This window comes from Mustela erminea, chromosome 3 (assembly GCF_009829155.1).
Source record: "Mustela erminea isolate mMusErm1 chromosome 3, mMusErm1.Pri, whole genome shotgun sequence".
NCBI lineage: Eukaryota > Metazoa > Chordata > Mammalia > Carnivora > Mustelidae > Mustela > Mustela erminea.
The window spans coordinates 40,821,245-40,847,467 of NC_045616.1; the positions used below are offsets into that span (position 1 = coordinate 40,821,245).

The 26,223-nt window shown below is 39.0% G+C and overlaps 1 protein-coding gene across 1 annotated transcript in view; it reads left to right on the top strand.

The window, feature by feature from the left end:
* LOC116587186 overlaps positions 1–7,368 on the top strand; it is a 33,478-nt gene extending 26,110 nt beyond the window's left edge. The window contains exons 2-4 of the mRNA XM_032337911.1: positions 5,181–5,310; positions 5,632–6,121; positions 6,383–7,368. Coding sequence (XP_032193802.1) covers positions 5,181–5,310; positions 5,632–6,121; positions 6,383–6,415 — 653 coding nt within the window. The 3' untranslated portion in view covers positions 6,416–7,368. The remainder of the gene's footprint in view (positions 1–5,180; positions 5,311–5,631; positions 6,122–6,382) is intronic.
* The last annotated feature ends 18,855 nt before the right edge of the window (positions 7,369–26,223 follow it).

Below are 26,223 nucleotides of genomic sequence, written 5' to 3' on the forward strand. Positions count from 1 at the left end.
CAATCCAATGCTCCAGATTCTGATATAACTATGAGATGTTTATTTTTCGAATATCCCAAAATTTGTCTCTCACTGCCATCCAATTTGCTTCACTAGCCATAATGATCTCTTTTATGTTCATTTTCAGCCATTTTAGCCAAGCCATTTTGTGTGTTCTAGCCTTAAATTTGCTGTTCTCACCACTTATTTGTAAAGTCAGCTTCTTCTTACTCTTTAAGCATTAAATCAATGTTATCTTTTCAAACCCTACCCCCTCTCCTACCCCCTTATCTAAAAACGACTACCTATTATGCCCTCCCTCCCAAGTGTTTTCTTTTCTGTGCTTATTAAAATAATTCTCTCAAGAATTTTTATCTGTATTTTTTATTCCATTCTAGACAGTAAGAAAGAGGGGAATATGATTTTTTGTTTTCTACTTTATCTCCAGACCTGATATGCCCGACGTACAAGAAGCATACAATAAATATTTGTTGAATGAATGAATGAGTGAATGAACAAATGATAAATTAAGCAAATTACGTGAAATTACTTTGCTTCAGGTGTCACAACATAAAACAAGATGGTTGTCTGGGGCGCCTGGGCGGCTCAGTCTGTTAAGTATCTGCTTTCAGTTCAGGTCATGATCTCAGGATTCTGGGATGGAGCCCTGAGTCTGGCTCCCTGCTCCTCCCGGAGCCTGCTTCTTCCTCTCCTTCTGCCCGTTCCTCCTGCTCTCATGCTCTCTCTCTAGTAAATAAAATCTTGGGAAAAAAAAAAAAAAAAGATGGTTGTACCACATGATATGCGAAGTCTCTCCTATCATTCTAGTCACATCTCCACCTCCTTCGCTTGGTTTGATGTGGCTGAGTTCACTTGTTCCCTGATGTGCATTTTTAAGCTCACTTGGCTGTTTCTTCAGAAAGAAGAGGCTATAAGGCTGGATCTTGAGATGACTACATCTTTTTGTCTTTTTTTTTAATGTTTTATTTTTGTTTTGCTTTAACGTTTTATTTGCTTTGACACCAAAAAAGTAGCCTATCCACCAAGAAGCAAGAAGTGATCAGGAGTCCAAGAGCCCTCTTTGTGGAAGAAGTTGCCTTACAAGAAATGTGATGAGAGCACCTGGGTGGCTCAGTGGGTTAAGCCTCTGCCTTCGGCTCAGGTCATGATCCCAGGGTCTTGGGATCTAGTCAGTCCCTCATCGGGCTGTCTGCTCAGGAGGGAAACTGCTTCCCCTCTCTCTCTGCCTGTCTCTCAGCCTAGTTGTGATCCTCTCATTCTGTCAAATAAATAAATATAATCTTAAAAAAAAGAAATGTGATGAATACCTCTAGCACACTAAACGAGCAACCAAATCTCTCATGAATTCAGGGTGTCTCTCCACAGAAATTCTACCTCTCAGATGCTTTTTATTAACCCATTCACCCTTGAGAAGTCTTTTCTCTGTGCATTTGTTCCCTTTGCTAGTTCTATGCTTCTATTTATATCCATCTATCATAAACAATTGGATTCACCCTACCTCCAGCCCCGGGCCTCCACTGCAATGTCCTTCGTAGCTACCCAGACATATTTCTAAAAGGTGAATAGTACATACTTTAGGTTTCACTGGGAATAATGAGAAGATAAATTTTGAGTTTTCCTGAAAGATTTTTAAAATGCATTTTCCTGACTTTTCTAATTATAGGTCACAATAGTAAGTAATATACAATTTGGTTAAGCGGTTCTATTCTGAGAGCACAATTTTCTCTAAGTTTTCCATATGTATCGACAAAAAGCTTTTGAGAGGAATGTGTGGAAAGATAATTGTGGTAGTGCAGACTAGAGATCAATTATTTATATTACTTTGGGCAGAAGCAGGTCAGATGTGAATTAGACTCATTATTTTTCCTTATTCCCTCAGGCCCCCGCCAGTAAGTCCTCATTGATTCCTTCTCAGTATGTGTGCCTTCCCCTAAATACTGCATACACATTTTCAAGTCACAAGTGCTTCATTTAATTATTTGCTCAACTATTACCTTTAGTAAATCCGGTGTATGAAAAAAATATATCTACAAAACAAATAAATCAAAGAATGCTTATCCTAAGACTTTCTGAACTAAGGTCCATCAGAGAATTAAGGCCTAATGCTCTGAGGCATACACTGTATGTAATGAATTCACTTCTCTCTTATGCATCCAAAGTGGTCCAAGTTCTAAAACATCCTTAAAATAAGTGAGAAAGTCACTGCTTACATTATTTCCTGGTATTCTGGTTCAGATTAGGAGAAATCCTGACTGAGAAAGTTGTACATTACAATGCAGAGAAAGACCTAGTAGCTAAAATATATGAATAAAGCAGAGCCTACGTATGAAAAATAATACAGAAAGTAAGATACTAAATAAAAATGTTTCAAGATTTAGCGCCAAGAATGTGATAGGAACAAAGCATAGAAAGGTCCCCATTAAAAGAACAGCTTCAGCTCCACTATAAACTATTGCTAGTATGTGGGAAGGTTACTACAATTTTATAAGGTCTGTTTTTCTTTTTATAGAGAATCTTCAATTCTCAGATGTTTTATGTGAAATTTCATGGTTTTGAATCTTTGTGATTAATTTTTAAACTTCTAATCTATGAAACAGGAAAACACAACACTTGTTGGGATAGAATTCCCCCTAGGCAGGGTGCCTGGGTGGCTCAGTGGGTTAAAGCCTCTGCCTTCGGCTCAGGTCATGATCTCAGGGTCCTGGGATCGAGTCCCACATCGGGCTCTCTGCTCAGCGGGGAGCCTGTTTCCTCCTCTTTCTCTGCCTGCCTCTCTACCTACTTGTGATCTCTGTCTGTCAAATAAATAAATAAAATATTAAAAAAAAAAAAAAAGAATTCCCCTAGGCTGCCAGCGAGTGAAGACCTCTGCATTATAAAACTTTTCTGAATAGTAAGCTCTCAGGGAACATTTAAAACTATTATCTGTTACCAAAAATTTTTTATTTAAACTGTTCTAATTGGGCAAAATACCTGAACTCTCAATGATATGTCATTAATTAGGTACATGCAAAACATGATATTCTGTAAACTTTTCAGAAGGAACAGCATTATAAAATGACAAAATTTTACTTTTCCTCTTTATAACTTTAATTTGTCGAAGAGTTTCCCATAACAAGTTCTTGCTTGGTGTGCCTGTTTATCCTGACGAGGAGTTTGTGTCATGCGTTTGCTTTTATTTTGATCTTTTATGAAGCTTTTTATTCAACTGTTCTGTTAACTAACTGTTCTAATGAATGAGTTCCTGCTACAGTTCTATCTACAAGAAATTTTATCACGAAAGATTTCCACTAGAGTTTCACCTTATCCCCTGAGAGGGCCCCGCTCTCCCTCACCACCACTTAGTTCTCCAATTTAGGGAACCTCCTGACACTCTCTGAACCACCACCCCTTTTATGCCTCCAACTTTGTACATGCTGTGCTCTGCCTGATACAGTCTATGTTTTGTCTGCCAGCCCAACTCCCTAGTCATCCTTGAAAACATAGCCTAGAATCTTCCTCCTTTAAGAAGCTTTCTTTCTCCCAACCCTCTTGCCTCTAAAACTGTAACCACTCCAGAATTTACCCAAGTAACAGGTTATATATTTCCAATGCTACTGTCACTGAGCTGTTCAACATGGCACTTCATCTGAAGTCCGATTTCCCTCTGAGCTAATGAGCTCCTGGCCTGGCGTGGGGCTGTATTTTATTCATGTGTCTGCTCTCACATTCTCACATCTAGTCTGCTCCACTGGTAGTTGGTCAAGGCTAGATGAAGTTAATTAGGTGCTGAATATTTCCTCATAGATGCCTTCTATTAGTTTTATATTGAATAAGAGATACACACATTTAACATTTCAAAAACTATAAAAAATAAAGGTGCCTGGGTGGCTCAGTGGGTTAAAGCCTCTGCCTTCAGCTCAGGTCATGATCTCAGGGTCCTGGGATCAAGCCCCACATCAGGCTCTCTGCTCAGCCTGGAGCCTGCCTTCCCCCTCTCTCTCTGCCTAACTTGTGATCTCTGTCAAATAAATAAATAAAATCTTTAAAAAATCTAAAATAAAAACTATGAAGAATAATGTAGAAAATTTGAAATCCTAAACATCACCACAACAAACACCAACTTCTGTCCCATGTTATTTTTGCAGTTTTTGTTCATTGAGGAATAATCACAGTGACAGAAATGCATTAGAGCAAATGGATTTGCAGAAGTATAAAGAATCATGAAATTCTCCTAACCATTCACTGGAAGTATCAGTGTTCATACTACTGATCCTTAGATGGTTTTTGATCTAACTCTTCAGCGTACTTGAGCGACAATGGGCTCTAGACTCAGGGGTTCAGGGGTTCTTAACTTCCTACATCTTGCGGGGTGGGGAAAGGATGAGTGGAGATGGCTATAGCCCCTTTTTCCAAGGCAGACAATCAGTGGTCTTGCATCACACCTTTTCAGGGTTTTTTTTTTTTTTTGAGCAAGAGAATGTGTAAATCCCAAAGGCTCAGGTTGTTGACAATTGCAGCTGCTGCCCAGCTTGAAAAAACCAGGCAGTCCAGCTAGGGCTGTGAGGGGGGAGGATGGGGGGCTTCAAGAGGCCTCTGAAGCCTCTCTCCATATCACTCCCTCAGGAGTCCCAGGGAAGAGATAGAAGCAGACCCTGGGAGAAATAGTGAGGTCAAGGCGATTACAGCTTCTAATACCATATTACAAAGGAAAGGAGCAGACTGATAGCTGAGACCTTTAGAGAATATTTGTTCCCATTCATTCTCTCTCTTTTTCTCTTTCCATTGAGTGGAGAACGTGGGTGGGCAGCCTGAGTTGAAAACAGAGGTCCTGGGTGGCTGCTTTTTCTCAGAATCCTATTTCTCCATAGTGAAATTTAAGTTGGAGTGGAGTTTTCTTGACAATTGTGTGAGGAATTCAAACACAGAAAAGGAAAAAGTCACATAACTCTCCATAAAGCTCCTAATGGCACCTCTGTAATCACTTGTTTTCTGCAAGATCCAGAATCGGGATGGTCGTCGGTCACCCACCCTGACTGGGTGATTAGCTAAGTGGTCCATGTGTGTATTTGTACTTTCCAGATTCAGCTGTGCAAGGAACACAAAACCTCTTCCCCCCGCCCCCCCCAACCCCACTTCACTCTCCTTGGGAGGCAGAGTGTACGCGTGTTCATGTGCGTATCCCACTTGTGCCTGTTTAGCAAAGGGGCCTGGAAGAATCGACCCCTCTTGCAACTCAGTCCCCACTCTAAAGGAAACATCCCTCCAGCAAGAGGTGTCTCTGATCTGTCCCCAGCTGAGGTGTCCTCTCCATGCTGAGAAAGACTATCTGTATGCTAGTCTGTCCAGAGAGCTGATGCGTTGGTTTTGGGGAGCAAGAGCTGACTTCCTTCTGGTGCAGGGCATTTTCCCTGGGGTGTGCGAGGAGTGTTGATGTGTTCACGCGTGAGTGAGTGTGTGTGTGTATGTGTGTGCACATGCATAAGAGAGAGAAAAGGAGAGAGTGGGGAAGGGAGAGAGAGACAGAGGGAGGGAGAGAATAAGAAGAGAAAGAGGAAGGGAGGAGGGAAAAGTGGGAGGGAGCTTCCTCGCGCCCTGCACTGGGCAGGTGGCGCCTGCAGCTTGAGAAAACAGCAGCCTCCACCCCCTCAGCCCGGCGATTGGCGGGTTTTTGTTATTGCCCAGCCAGGAAGGGGGAAGGACAAGGGACATCCTCCCGCCCAATTGCGCAAAGGCGGCTCATCTGAAAAGCAAGCTTATCCCTAGAGAGACAGCAAGGTGCAGCCCTGGCTGTAGGCGTGCGAGCAGCACGAGAGGGCCGATCTCAGAGGACGCGCGGGGGCTGGGCTGCGGAGGACCCCCCCCCCCCCCACTTCACTTCCGAGACCCTGCGGCTTGGCTGCTCGCAAGGGAGTCCCGGTTCCACGCTCCACCAGCATTTCACAGATTTTCTCCCCTCGGCTCTATCTCGGCCACCTTCCTATCTAGAGAAGCTGCGGGAGCTGGGGGCCCCCCCGAGATGCGCTGCTCCCGGAAGCGGTGGGCAATCCGCAGGCTGAGTCCGCTCCGGATCTTTCATCAAGGGAAAGAAACAGCGAGAACTGCGGCACGGAGGGAAATCCTACTGGTGGGGCCCTCCGGGGTATGACGGAAAGTCCAGCCGTAACTACGGTAGACTGAGGGGTGGGGCAGTCTGAGGCCTGTTCCTATGAGCTGTCGGTCAGGGTCCCGAATTCAAAGACAAAGGCTGCTGAGAATGTATGTGATTCTCTGCACTTTTCCCGGGAAGGGCTCAGCTTCCCCAGTGCAGGGGTATTAAGAGTTGTGTGGCCACCCAGGGCTCGCCATGCCACGCAAGTCCCTGCAGAAATGTCCACGAAAACCTGTGCTTTTGTTCCTCCAGTCCATGCAGAACTCAACGGAAATGTCTTATTGACCATCCTGGCACCCTTCCTTCTTTCTCTGTCCTTTCACTCCAGTGAGAATCCAGCTAAAGTTAAAGCCCGGCAAGAAGAGATCTCGTGCTTGCCTCCTCCCTTCAGCTATTTCCTGGCTACTGGAGATGGATGTTCGGAGTCAGAAATGCCCTTTCTTGGAGTAGAGATGTTTACGGCAAGGGTTTGGGGGGGGGGTACCCGCAGAAACTGGGTACAGCACACAAAGAAGTTTAATCGACTCTCTCCTGTGTTTGTCCAGATGATGTCTTTAGTTTAATAAACGTCATCTCTGTGATTTTGAGCTTTACCCAGGAGGTGGCTATGGTTTTGTGTTGTTGACAAAGCACAGAACTATTTCTGAGGATGTGAACCTGGTTCACTTGGTAGATAGTAACTGGAAATCCTACTTCTCTTCTAGGAGAAAGTTTACACTGGAAAAAAAAAATAGGTGTAGGTGTTTGAATGTAAATTTGCCCTTTATTTTGCAGACTTTATGTTACTCATCTATCTTTACAATATGTAAAATAAATTGCATTTATAACTTATCTCAATCATTAATCAAGATAAACTATGTATTATGCTACTTAAAATTCTTTTTACCTTCATGAAGCTAACATTTTTTTCTGTTCTATCTCAGAGATGATGGACTCTGTTTGAACTGATTAAGTGTTCTTCAATCTTTACACTATCTAGAAGTTTGCAAAATCAATTCTTCTTTGGTTTTGGACATACAGTGAGTTTCTTTAATAATGCATAATGAATTTCACAGGATGTCATGGGTATCTTGTGCTAGACCAAAATATTAAACAGTGGCTTATACTTTAAACATGCATATATTAATAAAAGCTCAATTTAATGATGTTCAGTGAATGATGAAAATCTATAATCGTAGCCATTATATGATCGGCATGTCTAGGGATCCACACGTGAGTTTTGAATACACTATCTTTATAATGACAGAATAAAATTTTCAATGAAGTATTTATATTTCGCATATTACTTTTTTCTGTACTTAATTATCTCATAGAGAGTATTTAAAGTCATATATTCTTATTGGTTTATATTAAAAGATACATTTTCTAATGGGAATTTTTTTTTACCATATTAGCTGTATAGGAAAATGAATTAAAGCTAAAAAAAAGCTAATATTAGGGTATACTTGCAAAAATTTTAAGTTGGTCTTTTTATGGGAACAGAAACTCGCATTTCTGCCATTCTTTTACACTCATGAAGTGTTTCCTGACGACTGCCAATGTGCGGACCTCTCTGACAAAAATCCCTCCTCTTAAAGGGAGAGATTGGAAAATAAAACAGCAATGAAATAGGTACTAGGAGATTTTTTTTTTTTTTTTTTTTTTATGTAATGGGGGTTTGGAAAAAGGAGAGTTTACCTATTTCATTCTGCTGGAAAGTTTTCCTGGGCTAATAATAAAGAAACAAAATGACGCTCTCTGAATAGACTGAATTTTGACATAAAAATTATAAAAAAGGGAAAAGGCAGAGAGGGTAGGTGAAGAAAGTGAAGGCTCTGTTCAGGAACCAGTTTGGATGGAACATTATTGATGTGACAGGAAGTAGAAGACACATGTCCAGAAGTACTGAAGATAGGTGGAAGTTAGTTGGACACACCCGTTTTTCACTCCTCCCCCCCCATAACTTTATGTAAACTCTCCCTAAGAAGTACATTCTCTTCATGCTCTTCCTAGAAGACCAGAAAGCTTGCATAATATCAAAAGCATCAAATAGTACATGACCCAGAGGCACACCTGGAGTAGGTGAACCATTTGGCAGAGCATCTGTGATGAAGGGAGCGTTGATCCCTTCGAAATGCAAAGATCAGAGATAGGGAGAATATCTGGTCGTTTCCTTAATGTTACTTGGTGATAAAAAGAAAAATGCTAAGAGTCCAGATCTTTCTTTCTCTTTTAACATATCAAGAAGAAAGAATTAAACTTGCATTATTCACACTTTCCACCTTCATGTACAAAAATTTCTTCATTTTAGCTTCCTTGTTCTAGATAGTAAATGTCCATAGCAAGGACAACATAGTCAAAATGACCCGTAAATGGGAAATGCCACACAGAAAAAAGAAAAGACTGAGGATCTCAGGCCATACCTCTTTAGGGGATGAGGGAAAAGATGATGTTGTAAAGACATAAGATTTCTAGGAGGAGAGTCTTGTCTAGGATAAACTACACTGGCCCCTAAAGTGGTAAGGATAGATGTCATTCAGCACTTACTGCAACAGGGAAAAGGGCCAAGCAGGAACTGAACTCAAATCCTCAAAACAAAAGGCAGGAGACCTTCTAAAGCCTGCGGGTACTAAAGAAAGACAATGAAGGGTGTTGGCGTGAGGGGTGGTCCATGTGACTAGGCCACCTGGATTTGTTAATTGGTGCATTAGCGCATATCCGAGGAGAAACAGTATGCTATTTATAGGACAGGAGGCAGTGGTTAGGTTGCAAGGTGCCCACTGAAGCTGGGCCCTTATCCTCCTATAAGGACTGGGACCCAGAGGGAGACTCACCTCCCTGAGTGCATTTCAGAGAGATTGTTCTTGGACCCTTGAAGAAACCATCTGGGTGGTATTTTACATTTCAAAGGTCAGAGGAAAGGTTTATAAGTGCTAGCTTCCTAGAGTGACTTCTCCAATAAGTGCTTCAGGGGCCTATCAGAAAGGTTTGGGCTGAAACGAAGAGTAAATTCTGATAGCACTGAGATTTCTCAGGAAGGCCTTCAAAAGGTGCTGGAGTCATCCTAGGCCCCTGAGAGAAGCATGTGAGAATTTGGTCAAGACTGAGAATACATGGGTTGAGCAGGCATCATTACATCCTCAGAGATCGCAGTTCGCAGCCCAAAGCCTTTTAAGCACAGGCAGGTAACAGAGTTCTACAATTACGAATTAATAAAGTGGACTTAATGATAAGTTCATCTGTAGGCCCTATGTGTCAATACAGCGAAAAAAACCTTAATATTAATGCATTCCAGCACAAGTCATATTAGGAGATATTATTCATTAGTATCTATATTAGTTCAGATTTTATTCATTGCTTACTGTAGGCATCACCCTAGTTTGAATCAACAGGACATTTTAAAAGCATATTTTAAGAAACCCATTGATTATTAATATTTCTTTGAGTTTTATTTTAGTAGTTGGCAGAAGTAATGGTCATTGTCTTCTTTACAGTTATAATCAATGTGAAATATCATAAAAACTGCATAGTATTTTCTTTCTGTGGCTGGCATAGAGCTAAAGTTCTATTGACACATAGATTACAACTGTGTGCTAGTTTAGGGAAATCTTTTATTATAATTTAAGCATACCATAGAATACTTTAGAGAAGATTAATATTCTGTTCCTACTATCAAGAGGAACCAATTTAAACCTAATTAATTAGCTATAAGTGGTCTTATCATTCTTCTAATAATGTGGGCTTCCCAAAATTAATGAAATAAACCTTCATAAAGGATAAAGCTAAACTGACAATCCCTTGACAACAGGAAATATGTGTTAGAGGTCTTTTTTCTTTCTTTCTTCTTCCTAGGGCTTAGAAGACTGTCCTGCACTTAGTATATACTCAGTAATCATTTATCAACTAATACGCATGTATATCAACTACTATACATGGAAACATTTTATTTTAAAAATTGCTAGAGAATATCTGTAGATTTCTTGTGATAGTTTGTATGTATTTGTCTAAGTTATTGGAGGGCAGAGACGGTTTTTTAGCTATCTACTAAATATATAGAAATAGAATGGAAGGAAATTGCAAAATCCACTACTAATCCGTAACTGGAAAAATAACATCCAAAACATGTGCATTCCTTCCTTTCTTTCGCACTTTTCTCAATAAACTTGGAGTGTGTGGTGGATGCACTGTTATTCTTTTTGATTTTTGTTTACATTCTTAAATTCACTAGCTCTGCTGCTAGCATTAGGCAGATGATTTCATAATGCCAATTTTTACTGGACCTCTTGGCTGCAATTTGTTGTCTGATCACTCTCCTTTTCAAAGTTGCCATTCATTTGGTTTCTGTGACTGTTCCTTCTCTCCAGCCTTTTTTTTTTTTTCCATGAGCTTGATTTCTTCCTTAAATATTGTCACTCTCCAACATATCATTTTTCACCTTCTGACAGGTAGGGGATTCTCTTACTTTTCCCCAACTGAAATTGTTAAATTCTGCTCACTCAAGAAAAAAATAAATAAAAACCTTAACACCTAGCCCAGTTTACTTGCGACTGGGTGAATTCCCCAGGCTTCCACACTCTCTGTACACTCTTTGCTTGGTGGATCTCACCTCCTCTCAAGGTTTTCAGGTGCTAATGACTATTCAGGTCTATGGCTTCGGGCCCAATTTCTTCTCTGAATTAAAAATTCTTAATCTCAATATTTTAAAACTAAACACATTTATTTTCTGCAGATGGTTCTCGTCTTGGTTTTGGGTTTTCTAAAAACCACGTTTAGGTATTTGGTAGCGCCCCTCCCTCGTCTTCTCACCAGCCCTCATCCCATCGGTCAGACACCAAATCCTGAAGATTCTATACTTGACATCGTTCTTGGATCTGTTCTCCATAATCTTTAGTTCTGGTTCACACTGTCATCATCTATTCTGGGGGGCCATGGTCACTGAGCCACTCACCTGCAATCCTCAACAACTCCTTTGAATATTTCTTTAAAACAAATGTTTGACTCCTTTCCTACTTCAGTTCCTACCACTCTTTACCGCAGATGTCATGAGTGTTTCTCCGCATGGGATGCAATGTCACTTCTATACTTTATCCAACATTCCCCTTCCCTTCCTTTACTCTTGCTTAAGGACTCAGCTCAGGCACAATTTCCTCGTCCCTCTTGCCTGACAGTGGCTTGTTTTAAGTGTCATTCTTCAGTGCTTCCAAATGCACCTGCAAATATCTCACTGTTCATGCCTATTCTTGGATAATGAATTCTTTGAGGGTATAAAATACCACTGTCATCCTCTTACCAAAACAGAGCCTAATATCTAATCAATATGTTTTGGTCAAATAAATACTAAATGAGGGAATAAAGAAGAAGCTTTGCTTGAGTTTATGTGATGAATGATACTACTCCTTCTTAAGAGACAGCATGGCAAAACACTGGGTCTGACAATCGGGAAATTGTATTGTTCCATGATTAAAAAAAACAAAAGAAAGAAAGAAAAAAGGATAAAGAAGAAGGAAGAATGGAAGCAAAGAAGAGGGAAGGGAGGAGAAAGAGACAACAGAGAAAGAAACAAAGACTGTGTACGAAAACCTAGACATGAAATGTAATATATCTGTTCCTCAGTTGCTCTCACTGGTAAAAAGAGAGGTTGAACCCCATTATCTGATTTGTCCCTTACAAGCTTAAAATCCTCAGTTAACCAGAAATGAAAATTTGCAGTTTTCCAGCTCATTTTATATTTTTTCTTAACATGGTAACTTTACTGTTTTGGTTGGAGATCTTGAATTCCACAAGATACATTTTGAATCACATTCAAGTGAAAAAACAAAAAGATATTTGAAAATAATTTTAAAGTGATTTCTTAGTGGTTGTATTTTTGAAATTATCCTTATCATGATTCATAATTTGTCCTTGTGAATAATCAAAGGTTGATTACAGACTGGAACATTCTTCTTCTTCTTCTTCTTTTTTTTTTTTTTTTGAGCATTCATTTTGAAACTATACTTTTTGTTGTAGCTGTTCTTTGTTGTTGTTTTGAAAAGAAATTGTTTATACATGGCCTCAGACAGCTGCCACAATCAAAATTTGATGCCACCTTTAGAAGAAAAGACTTTAATTCCATGTTCCCTTAAAGGTATATCATGGTTTTGTAAGTGCTGGACACTTGCCCATCTCACCTCTTAATATTCCTGGCTTACAGGAATATTGAGAGTTACATGGGACTCTGGAGGGGCATTTCCATGGCTCCTTAGGCTTTGCAGGTCAGGTTAAGAAGGTTTAGTGGAGTATGTGCCCACTCTAGATTTGGAATGGGAACTATTTGAAGCTGCTTTAAGGCCATCTATGCTTGACAGAATCTCCTTCCTCTCTCATGCATTTTGTGATGAGAGTTAAGAAAACATGCCTAAGCAGAGAGCATGGCACCAGGCCAGAAGGCTTGGGATGATCAGCCTTACCCTATCTGTGAGCAATATCTCTTGGTGATGGACAGATAATCAATTGACACAAAATGTGACAAATACTGGACTAATAACATGTACAAAGTTGGAGTTCATAAAAAGGAGCATCCTCTCTCACTTACTCTTTCTTATCTTTTTTTCTCTGTAACATTTAAATATGCTGGAAGTCTACTGAAGGAAATTCATGTGCACCCCATAACCAAATTACTACAAGTCAAATTAGGAATTCTTTGTGCAAATTGTAAGGTCTAAATATCATTTTTTTAAAGCTTTTATTTATTTATTTGAAAGACAGAGATCACAAGTAGGCAGAGAGGCAGGCAGAGAGAGGGGGAAGCAGGCTCCCTGCTGAGCAGAGAGCCCAATGCGGGGCTCGATCCCAGGACCCTGAGATCATGACCTGAGCCAAAGGCAGAGGCTTTAGCCCACTGAGCCACCCAGGTGCCCCTAAAGATCATTTTAAGCATAGATTTTATTATCTAAACTTATGGGGAGTGAAGAATGAGTGTTGGCTAACACTGGATCCTCTCAGAGACCCTGTCTAAAGCATCTGTAATGGCCTCCTTCTTTTTCATCCTCTATTACATACACTTATTTTTGTCATCACTGACTTACAAATTTTGATTTTCCAATGCATTTCTCCCTCCTCAGAAGCTAAGTCCACACACAAAAGATTTGTTTCATCATGTTAATAGTCATTAAATGAGCAAATAAAAGAATGGATGCTAAAATATAATGATGCTTCTGAACCGTTCACTAGAAATTTTAGATGGTTTGTTTTTATTTCATTTGTTACCTTTGTAGCAGAACTGGGATAGCTGGCAATAACTGATAATGCTAATGACAATTACTCGCAAGTATACTGTTACCCTTTCGATGGCAGAGATGGAATTCAATGCTTTTCTACCCGCTTTATGGATTTTATAAAGTCAGTTCCAAAAGCAGTGCAAAGATAACTTGTCTTTATGTCTACTCTGTCCATAAAGCAGCCCCAGACCACGCCCAGCAATGTGATCACTCTTTCCTTCATACCCTACATGCAACTGTTGTTGAATAATCCATTTGGCAGTGCTCATGGCTTCTTTATAACATTGCTTTTGTTATAGTTGTAAAATGTTATTTAACTTTTTATGTTGTTGTTTTCCTCAATCACATTTTAAACTCTTCGAAGGCAGTAGCTATTTCTTACTCTTACTTAGCACAGTCCATGTAACAGGCACTTAATAAATGTTTATCTTATTCGATATACCATGGCATACAACATTTATTATCTAAATCATTGATTCAATCTCAATTATGACTTTGCCTTTAAATGCAGATTAAAGTGCATATCACTTTTACTCAGATGCCATTTCTTTCAATACAGTTAAGTAGTAAAAGAGAACTCATTAGAATTTTATTATACCTTCATTACAACTGAAAGATCTTTTCTTAATTTAATTTAAGAAGTCTGTAACAAATGCTCTTCAAATCACCAAACCTTCTTGGTAGATAATGTGTTACTATTACCATTAAAAGAACCTGAGGAAAATATATACTACAATATAAGAGAAAATAATAAACATGGTATATAAGAACTATATGATAAGACAGCATTCCTTTTCCTATATGAAGGCAACAAATATTTCTATATGAGTAAATGTATATCAGACAAAATCTATTTGATTAGTTCAAATATCTTTACAACCAACATAGATTTATGTGGACATTATGGAAATTATATTTGTGTATATGCACTATACTCATATATATGAAGATGATATGCATATGTAATTATGTATATATATATGTATATGTTATATATATAGACATACACTCTTAAATTATATATGTAATTATGTGATGATACACTATAAATTTCAGTAGCCTAGGTATTGATCAACCTATCAGAATCTGAGAAGCAATTCATTTTTGCATATTGCCTCATCTAAAGAAATTCAGCAATTGGAATATTTTCCTAAGAATATTTAAAAATTTGTTTGAAAAAATCATAGTAATGATAGTTATGAGTCCTAGTAATAAACTTTATCGACGTGCATCATATATATGTAGTTTAGGAATAAAACTAATTAGTTCAATACTATAACAAACTAATATAACAAAATACATAAGGAAGATTTTAATAACTTAGAAACCAAGACTTATCATGCAGGTTTCTGCAAATGTCTTTGTTTTAAAATAACTATAGGAGATTAGAGTCTTATATCAGCTAAAGGAAATAAATTCTGTAACTAATCGACTCATTATAGAATCAGAGACACCTTGCCGGGTACTCTTCCTCTGAGGGCTAGATAAACAACCTGAATTGTTTGGTATCTGAAAATCTGATCAATACATTGTCATGTAACTCTGATTATAAGAGGAGAATGACAAAAAACCTGAGTCATAATGGAAAGTTTCAGTCTCACATGACCACAAATGAACAGAGAAGTACACTGCTACAAAAGGTCCTCCTATACTCTGAATTAGTTGAGATAGGGACAAGGCTTTTCTTTTTCCCTTGTGGCAGGTGGAGAAGGCTTAGAGCAGGGCCCTAAACTGGTTACCACTGGGGGTCTGCCAAGCAGTTACTTGGGTCGCTGCATGGAGAACTGTGCCTGTTCCAAACGTGCTGACACTCAGGAAGAAGGAGACCAGCAGCACTAAACAAACCACAGAACTGACGGAACAAGGGGAGGCAAGGATGTTAGACTTTCACTGAGCAGACAGACCGCGTGCCCTCCTTGCATAAGCCATGCAAAGGGACTAATAAAAGCACGATATTTTTTACTTAATGAAACCAGAACGCAGAGATCATAAATACAGGGCGGCTTGCATTCTGCTATGTCTTATGCCCACTCTCCCCTACCCACCTCCCCTACCCACTCATTGGACGGTTTAGCCCGGCACACTGTGGCTATCTCAACCCTTTATTCCCCATCAGCAATCTGATTTTTTGGCTCTCTCATTTCTAGTGCTTGCTGTTTCTAACTTATATGCTGTATCTGTTGTGTGGTGTTGTGTTGGTGTTGGTTGGTGTCTGTTTCTAACTTATATGTTGTGTCTGTTGTGTTGTTTTCTCTGATCCGCATTTCTCTTTTCATCTCATTCTGTTGGTTTAACATCTTTTTGCTTATATTTCATTAGGTTTAGGTTCATATTAAATGCTTTGCTAATGAGAGGGACTCAGGGGATGTGTGTGTGTGTGTGTGTGTGTGTGTGTGTGTGTGTGTGTGTGTTTTCAATGGCTTCTTCTAAGTCCAGTTTTTCGCCTCTCTTTTTCAAGTTCCTTTCCTCCCTCACTTGCTTTTTCCCTTCCTTCCTTACACTCACATAATGGTGGCAGAGATGCTATACCACTTCTCTCCCTCTTCCTCATGCTTGGGAGTTGCTATCATTTGGTGGGAACTTACTCATTTTATAATTCTGACTCCCTTGTCATCTCTTCCATTCCTTCAGTGAATATTTATCAAGCGCTGGCTGCATCCCTGGCAGGGTTCTAGGTACAGATGATGTGGGATATACTGGGTAACCAGAGAGGACTTTTTTCTGTCTTTTGAGCAGGGATCAGAATGACAAGAATGACTGCCCATAGGACAATCTTGAGAAGAAAAACAAGGGCTTCGTGCTGGGCCGGGGGCGGGGGTGATTGGAACATTTTAAGGGGTGAAAAGATAGAAATAGAAATGGGCTACCATGAATAAGAGGGATTGGGAAATTAGGTTCAGGTTGTGCACATTTTTATACACCAGAATATGAATCTACTAGGGCTGTCATAACAAAATACTACAGATTAGGCAACTTAAACAACAGAAATTTAGGAGGCTAAAAGGTTCTGGAGGCTAGAAATCCAGGGTCAAGATGTTGGCAAGTCTGATTTTTCTTGAGGTTTCTCTCCTCAGCTTTCAGATGACTTTTTCTCTGGGTACACACCCCAGGTGTTTCTTCTTATAATGACTGTTGTCTGATTATACTAAGGCCCTATGCTGATGATGTCATTTAAACTTAATTACTTTTTAAAGTCTTTAATTTCAAATATATCCACATTCTAAGCTTTGGGGGTTAGGGCTTCAACATATAAATTTTGGAGGGTCACAATTTAGTTCATAACAACCAGGATTAATGAGTTAGATTTAATTCTAAGTGTCACGGGAGGTCATGGTAGGATTTCATATGGAGTGAATGGCTTTTTATATGTGATTTGTTCCTCCTCTATTATGAGTTGGAGTTTGGAAGCATTATGTTTACTTTTCTGATATGCCAGGTGTGGGCATTCAGGGAGTGTACAGCTGTTAATGGGCATTCAACAGGGAGTGTACAGCTGTTAATGGAGGAACTGGAGTTTAAATCTCTCTTCTGAGCTTGTGTTAAAGAGAATCTCCAGAGTTCACATCACCAAATCTAAAATATATTTTAATCACATGGAGTGGGAATTCTGCAACTTAGCTTAGAATCCCAAAGCTCTGATTCTTCAGTATAATTTATTGGATGGTCTCCCCTTAGAAGCTGATGCCATGCCCCTATCCAGCAGATGGAAAGTAAGAAAGCTTTCTTTGGAGTGGGGGGTGAAGGACAGGTGACTTTGGGCTTTCAGTGGGGGAGAACCCCTCCTCCCCAGCACTCCTGCTCCCTTACAGACTCCTATAGTTTCTGTGCTCCAAATTGATTGCTTAGAATGGTGATCTGGCCAGAGCCATGATGACTGGGCTCCCTCCACTTTTCTTCCAGTTTGAAGAGACAATATGGATAGGTAGTGTCTCCTGGAATGTTTTCCTGCTTCAACTGAAATCCCATTGTTATGATTTCCTTTATACTTTTCTGTTTTGGATGCAGTCTCCGGCTTTCCGTGTGCCACATTGGACACGTGGGAATGCTCGTGAATGTTCTCAGGATTTTCTAACCACACTCTCCGATGCCTGCTTTTTTTCTGACCAAATTGGTACACAGACATGTCAGAATTTTCACAGGATTTTTTTTGCACCTTTTTGCAACTTTTAAAATTTTATGGCAAAATGTTGTATCTATTTTCCTGACAGATTAATAAAAAAATTATTATTACTATTATTCGTAGAAATTTTAGTTACTAATTAATTATTATTAGTAGTAATAATAATGATATTATATTATTATTTTCTTCCATATTGACAGAAGCAAAATCAGTGATCAGGGTTAAATTCACCCTGAGGTTGAAGAATATCTTACACGATACACTCATTCCTGCAGTGGCTTCATGTTTCGTTTTGTATTTGATTCAGTTACACAGTAGCCCCTTCCTCTCCTTAATGTTAGATTGACTTCAATCAGTATTTTTTAATTAAACAATGTTCCTGCCACTGGATTTGTGTTTTTTAATCAAGAACACGAAGCAGAGCAATTAGTTGCTTGAAATTATGAACAAACTAAACCATATAGTTCTCGGCAGACATTGATTCTATTCCGACTCTTTTACATTCTAAATGAAGAAGGGAACTCATAAAAGGCTGCTATGAACAGAGCAGGCAGAGATAACAGGGGCTCAGACACACTAAAGCTAATTACCTACAGTAAGTGATTTGAAGCAAGGCCAATAAGAGACTGGGGAGTAAGCATATTAAAGCCACTGTAATAGAAGACATGAAATGAGACAAAAGAAATGAGGGATGGAAACATAATGCGTGGAAAGAAAGTCACACAAGAGATTACGGAAATTATACGGCTATTGTGTTTTATTCTAGGGAAAGTGAATGACATTCACTGGCAATGATTTTGAATCTGGTTCTTGTAAGAGAGCCCAGACTTGTCTGCGGTCAATGCCACACCGGTTAACTCTTTTTTGTCTTCCCAGTCCCACCTTCTTTCCTTACCCCTTCCCCTCGTGATGTAAATGACTGGGCACATGGCAGAAAATTATAGGCAGGTGACAATTCAAAGAGCGTAGATGCTGTGGGGCTATGCTTCTCTAGATGACGGCACAATTTTCCAATGTCATTCTCATCCTCTTCATCAGTTACCAAACTGCTGGGTTTATACAGTAACAATTCTTCAGTTGATGGAAGGATGTGCTATCGAAACACATTTTTCCAACTTTACTGCTAGTTCCAGAAAGTCTGGCCTTCAGTTGGCTGAATATGTATAAATTGGTGGAAAGTCATTTTTTTCCCTCATTATTATATACTTATAAATGTGAATAATATGCTTTATTACTCCCATGATAAGGCTGCAATGGGCCACATGGGTGGGATGAAATGGAACATAAGTCAGGCAGCATTCTGGATCTGTGTACTTTCTCCCTAGATACAAAGACAGTGCTATAATCCACAAGATTTTAATGAATACATACTTGACTAATAAAGTCTAGTCTTTTAATTGCTAAAGCTAAGAAAAAAGGAGAGAAAGGAGAGAGACTAGGAAATTACTCCAACAGGCAATAAAGCATCAGAGTTTTAGAGACATTATATTCTTATCGCATAGTTTTTAATCTGCCATGCCGTGATCTGATTCAGTCATTTTAGCAAAAACTATAAATCTTAAAGTTGTATGAGTACTGGCATATTTCAAATTTTAGGGATTATAATAGGGGCACAAACAATCTTTTCAGATTCAAAAAGCGAAAGTACATTAGATAGGGTTTATTTTTCAAGAACAAAATCTACTCTTGCTGATTTAAGCAGAAAGGGAAGTATTACAGAGTACTGAATGATGTGAAGAATGATCAGCCTAGCTGATAAAACAGACTTCAGGCTAAGCTTCCAGAAACATTTCTCAAATGACCCCACAGACCTGTACAGTCAAGGCAGCTACTGCCTCTGTGATGAAGAAGACGCTGCCCCCTCCAGGACGTGGCTGGCTGGGCCATAAGACACACCAGGAAAATGGCCCTTATGTGCTGCTGCTCCTCCCACTTCCTTCATGTCTAAATTCTAGTTTCCTAGGAATGCATCCAAAGGAACCCCAAAAATATAGGAGTCAGGGAGATACGATGTATCGATTTCTAGTCTGTGCAGTACAAGAGACATACCAAAAAAGTTAGACTATCTAATAAAGGTGTGAGTCAAGTACCTGTAATTTTGATTATGGGTTTTATATCAAGATGCCTTTAATGTCTTGCCACTCCAGGGGCACCTGGATGGCTCAGTCATTAAGCATCTGCCTTCAGTTCAGGTCATGATCCCAGAGTCCTGGGATCTGCGTACTTTCTCCCTAGATACAAAGACAGTGCTATAATCCACAAGATTTTAATGAATACATACTTGACTAATAAAGCCCACATCGGGCTCCCTGATCAGCCGGAAGCCTGCTTCTCCCTCTCCCACTCCCCCCGCTTCTGTTCCCTCTCTTGCTATGTCTCTCTGTGTCAAATAAATAAATAAAATCTTTAAAAAAAATTTTTCTTGGCACTCCAAAGGCTTCAAAATGCCTTCTCAGTTATCAATGCATTTGCTGATCACCACAAGATAATAATGGTTATAGGCCACGTGTCTGATTCTCATTTGTCTTCATACTTCACAATACTCCATAGAAATACTTCTAAGGCATCTGTGCAGCTTTAATTATTGCATTTCAATGATTACTTTTCAATGTAAATATACCCCGTGTTATTTAAGAGTCTCTGATGAATGGACATTTATTGAGTTCCCACTTGTCTTCTACTGTAAACAATACAACAGCAAATATCTTTGAACATAATCCTTATATGCTATTACTTTTCTCTTTTGCTCTATCAAAGGATAGTGGCTAGTCATTTCTTAATAACCATTTCACCTTCCTCTTTAGTAATAAACTCCTTACATTTCAGTTGAGTATATTTCTTTCTTTCTTTCTTTTTTAGATTTTATTTATTTGACAGAGAGAGAGAGAGAGAAAGAGAGAGAGCACAAACAGGAGGACTGGCAAGAGAAGAAGAGGGAGAAGCAGCCTTCCCACTGAGCAGGACCCTGGGATCATGACCTGAGCTGAAGGCAGAGGCTTAACCCACTGAGCCACCCAGGAGCCCCGAACGTATTTATTTCTTATAGTTAAAAATGGCTAAGTGATGATTATAAGCATATTTTCTAGAAAATGTCCTTAAATGAAGGTGATAAGCCCTTTGATGCCTTTTCTTTTGCATACTAATTGAAGTGTAGATGTGGTGGCTGGAACTCAAACATTCACCTGAGTCATGAGAGGTAAGCCGGGGGCTAAGGAAGGCATGAGCAGACATCAGAACCTGATGACTGTGGGGTGTCCTCATCACATTACATATTTTTATTTCTAGGCCTGGTTTATGGGAGATAGAGACATCTCTTTTGTTCCATCACTGGTATATTAGATGTTCTGTTAATGGTAGCCAAATGTATAAATTTTCATTTTAATTGACAAATTATGTTTTACCTTTGTAGATTTTATCTTTTCATCAATAATGAATAAAAACATACTTTCCCCACATTTTCACACTTTAACATTTTCCAATAATGGATGAAAAGCATTTATGTTGATTTAGTTTGAATTCTCTTAATATTAATATTGTATTTGAGCATGTTTCCATGTATATTTGGCCATGTGACCTTTTTTTTCCGTGAATTATTCTACCGTATTGAGTTGTCCTTTTTTCTTAAAATGTGAGAACTTTTTGTAACTTATCAATAACATTTTCTCTCTTTGCTGTCATACTGCTTTGTTTCGTTTTGTTTTTAATGATTGTACTTATTTATTTGACAGACAGAGATCACAAGTAGGCAGAGAGGCAGGCAGAGGGGAGGGGGAGCAGGCTCCCTGCTGAGCAGAGAGCCCGATGCGGGGTTCAATCCCAGGACCCTAAGGATCATGACCTGAGCCGAAGGCAGAGGCTTAACCCACTTAGCCACCCAAGTGCCCCTGTCATAATGTTTTAGTAAAATTTCTAAAACATTTAACAGTAACAGTAACTCCAGGTTACTTTTCTAAATATATAGTTCTAAATTTCTTTTTATTGAAATTTTTTTTCAGGGTTCCTTAATTGAGCATAGTTTTTTGGTAAATTATCTTCATTATTAAAACAAGATTCTTCTAAGGCTATTTTAAGTTTCTTTTTTAAAAATAAGACATGACAGGTAATCTTGTGAAATACTTTTAAAATTTTAAAAAGAAGAGCCAGATCAAATATTCTTACCCAGGCCAAGTTTCTAAAGTTGCGGTCCACGTACCCTAGCAGGAAGCTATGGCAGATGCAATGGTGGAGTGACTAGGTAAACACAGAACCCAAGAGACTGGTGCCGGCAGGAATGCGTGCATTACCAATCTCCATTCTAATTCCCACAGCAAAGCAGTTTTCCTTTCAGTGGTGCTTGGCTATGTATCTGGGTAAACTTAGAGAAGTACAAGTTCTAGAATATGATGATTATAGTGGTTGTGTCACATGGAGTTGTTTTATAATTTATAAGAACATATAAATTAAATGTTTTCTATAATCCAAGCAATTCCTATTATTTTAGTGTTAAGTCAAATGTTTTATAGAATCAAGTGATTGTTATGCTGCTTATGATTTCTTCCAAATGCAGAACTCCTGACTAGGCTCAGTTCTAGAGGACCAATACTTACACAAAGGTATCTAACACTGTGTTAGTAGATTCAAAGTTAGTCTGATGTTATTAGATCTTTGTGAGATATGACTGTACCTACAACAGGTATAAAATTGTTATTGCTTAGTGCCATAACCTTTAATTTTGAATCCCAGTAAGTTAATTAACTTTTCTGCATCTGCATTCTCTCCATGCCCTCCAGTAATCCCTACCTTACATGTAAGGAAGAATAAATACATTAAGATATGTGGAGGCACTTAATTCACTTTCTGGAACATATGGATTCTCAATGCATATAAGATTCATGGATTTTTTTATGTGATGCTATTGGGAAGATGATTTGAGTTTGTATAAATATAAATATAAACAGATAAAAAATATATGTACACACATATATGTACATATATGTGTGTGTGTGTGTGTGTGTGTGTGTGTGTGTGTGTATCACATTCCCCACTCTACAGGAGTAGTTCTCAGCCAAGAAAAGTTACCCAGGTGCCCCACTACTGTCATTTCTTAGAATAGGCCAGGAATTTTGCTAAACATCATACAATGCACAGGACAGCCCCCACAGCAGGGAATGATCTAGCTCAAAATGTCAATAGTGCCTTGCTCTAGAGGAACCTGCCATCTAAAATATCTAGGCATGTTCCTGACTAGATTGGGAACAAAACTGAAAACATCACCCAACAAACTTGTTACATTCTCTCCTCGACCATGGTTTGAGGGAGATGCTTTCTGTACTTTTTGTGGAGGCCGCTGGGAGCGTTTCTACAGGAGCTGGGAAGTCTCGGGCCACTCACCCGTAGCCACAGCAGCATCAACTGCAGAATAGGGGTACCTAGCTTGGTGGGTATTGACCGGTTTAAGGCAGCCTGGCTCCAGTTGCATGACGACCTCCTCTCTCCACCATACGGCTTTCAGCTGTCAACCAAGCCCTAATGTTATCTGTACCGGACAGGGCAAAATTACCAACGGAGCGCTGATGAGCCGCAAAGAACGTAGCCGTCCTGTAATAAATATGCCACGGAAGAAAATGACTGACTGTCGGTGTTTGAGTGAGGAAGTAGGTGGATAGGGTACCTATTCACTTGATTTGTGTGGCAAGGGAGGTAATTTTTATGATTTATTTAAGGCAGAAAATTTCACATCCTTTTTAATAAAGCAGGATGTACAATGAAGAAAATGTATTTTTATGAGGGCACTTTGGGAGTCGGTTGGCATTTCTTTTATTTTTCTATCAGGGTTTTTGCAAGTTTCTCTTTCGATGCTTCCATAAATCAATAGTTGACTTACGAAATGCAGATTCTGCATACTCTGTAAAGTCACAAAAGCCTTCTATAAGGTAATTATAATTGATTAATGTGAGCATAACTTCAATATCCTCAAAATCTGCATGTTTTAAATGGTAATTTTTAAGTGTAAATATCTCTAAGCTTATATATATCAAATAAATTGTAAGCTTTTGTATAGAAATAGTAATTCATCTGCATATTCCACTCCATGTATTGATGCAATATATAATTCCTACATAAATCCATTTAAGCAGTGCCAAAAAAAACCTGTGCAAACAAAATTAAAATATTATCGTGAAACCTCAGCTTCTGCCTGTCCGAATAACTGCTTTTTATGTATTCTAAAATAATATGGGTTTGATAAAATTACAGAGTTCATTATAATGTATTATTATATCGCATATATTTTCTTAAGTTATCACAAGTTTAAAAATTAAAATTAGGCAGAGTAAAACTATTTGATAGCAGTATGTCAAACTTCTTTAAATCTCTTTTAACCTATGCTGCTAAAAATGTAGCAGTGTATAAAAAGAACAAAAAAAGGCATATTTTGCCAAGTTTCCAAAGATAGATTCTATCTAATACTGACTATAACAGTCATGCACATTAGTATTAATCTATTAGCCCAAGGCTTAAAAGAATTTGGGCATTACAGTTCTAATAACATAGAAAAATGAGCAAATTTACCTGACCATTTTGATCACAATGAACCACTGTCCTGTTATTATACCAAAAACAAAGAACAAATATTGTGAAATGTTTATGCTACCTAGAGCAATCTATGCATCTAATACAATCCCTATCAAAATACCATGAACTTTTTTCAAAGAAATGGAATAATCCTAAAGTTTATATGGAACCAGGAAAGACCCCAAATAGCCAGAGGAATGTTGAAAAAAGAAAACCAAAGTTGGTGGCATCACAGTCCCAGACTTCAAGCTTTATTACAAAGCTGTCATCATCAAGACAGCGTGGTACTGGCACAAAAATAGACACATAGATCAATGGAACAGAATAGAGAGCCCAGAAGTGGAACCCTCAACTCTATGGTCAACTAATCTTTGACAAAGCAGAAAAGATTGTCCAATGGAAAAAAGACAGAAAAAAAGACCAACAAATGGTGTTGGGAAAATTGGACAGCCACATGCAGAAGAATGAAACTGGACCGTTTCCTTACACCACACACAAAAATAGACACCAAATGGATGAAAGACCTCAATGTGAGACAGGAATCTATCAAAATCCTTGAGGAGGGGTCACCTGGGTGGCTCAGTGGGTTAAAGCCTCTGCCTTCGGCTCAGGTCATGATCCCAGGGTCCTGGGATCGAGCCCCACATCGGGCTCTCTGCTCAGCGGGGAGTTGCTTCCCCCTTCTCTCTCTGCCTGCCTCTCTGCCTACTTGTGATCTCTGTCAAATAAATAAATAAAATCTTAAAAAAAAATAAGAAAAAAAGAAAGCTTTAGGGGAACGTGGGTGGCTCAGTGGTTAAAGCCTCTGCCTTAGGCTAGGGTCATGGTCCCAGGGTCCTGGGATGGAGTTCTGCCTTGGGCTCTCTGCTCCATGGAGAGCTTGCTTCTCCCCCCTTCCTCTGTCTCCCTATCTCCCTCTTTCTCTCTCTCTTTCATGAATAATAAAATTCTTAAAAAAAAAAACTTTAAAAATTTTCAATACAAATTCACATTTATTTCTCTAGAATTATGTGCTCCTAATGATCAAGTATAAATTTGGAAAACCTTTAGGGGTTATTAAGAATTGCTACTCTTTGTTTATTAACATATTTTATTTGTTTCAGCGGTACAGGTCTGTGATTCATCAGTCTTACTCAATTCACAGCACTCCTCAGTGTCCATCCCTGCCACCCGCTCCCCTCCAGCAACCCTCAGTTTGTTTTCTGAGATTAAGAGTCTCTTACGGTTTGTCTCCCTCTCTGGTTTCATCTTGTTTCATTTTTCCCTCCCTGCTCTATGATTCTCTGTATTTTTTCTCAAATTCCTATCAGTGAGATCATATGATAATTGTCTTCCTCTGATTGACTTATTTCACTTACCCTAATACCCTTTAGTTCCATTCATGTCATCGCAAATTGCAAGATTTCATTTCTTTTGATGGCTGAATAGTATTCCATTGTGTATATATACCACATCTTCTTTATCCATTCATCTGTTGATGAACATCTAGATTCTTTCCATAGTTTGGCTCATGTGGACATTGATGCTGTAACATTTGGGTGCACATGCCCCTTCAGATCACTACATTTGTATCTTTGGAGTAAATACCTAGTAGTGTAATTGCTGGGTCGTAGGGTAGTTCTATTTTCAACTTTTTAAGGAACTTCCATACTGTTTTCCAGAGTGGCTGCACCAGCTTGCCTTCCCACCAACAGTGTAGGAGGGTTCCCCTTTCTTCACATCCTTGCCAGCACCTGTCGTTTCCTGACTGGTTAATTTTAGCCATTCTGACTGGTGTGAGGTGGTATCTCATTGTGGTTTTGATTTGTATTTCCCTGATGCTGAGTGACAGTGAGCACTTTTTCATGTGTCTGTTGGCCATGTGGATGTCTTCTTTGCAGAAATGTCTGTTTATGCCCTCTGCCCATATCTTGATTGGATTATTTGTTCTTTGGGTGTTGAATTTGATTAGTTCTTTCTAGATTTTGGATACTAGCCCTTTATCTGATATGTGATTTGCAAATATCTTCTCCCTTTCTGTTGGTTGTCTTTTGGTTTTGTTGACTGTTTCCTTTGCTGTGCAAAAGCATTTGATCTTGATGAAGTCCCAATGGCTCATCATTTTTGCCATTGCTTCCCTTGCCTTTGGTGATGTTTCTAGGAGGAAGTATTGCGGCTGAGGTCAAAGAGGTAGCTTCCCATGTTCT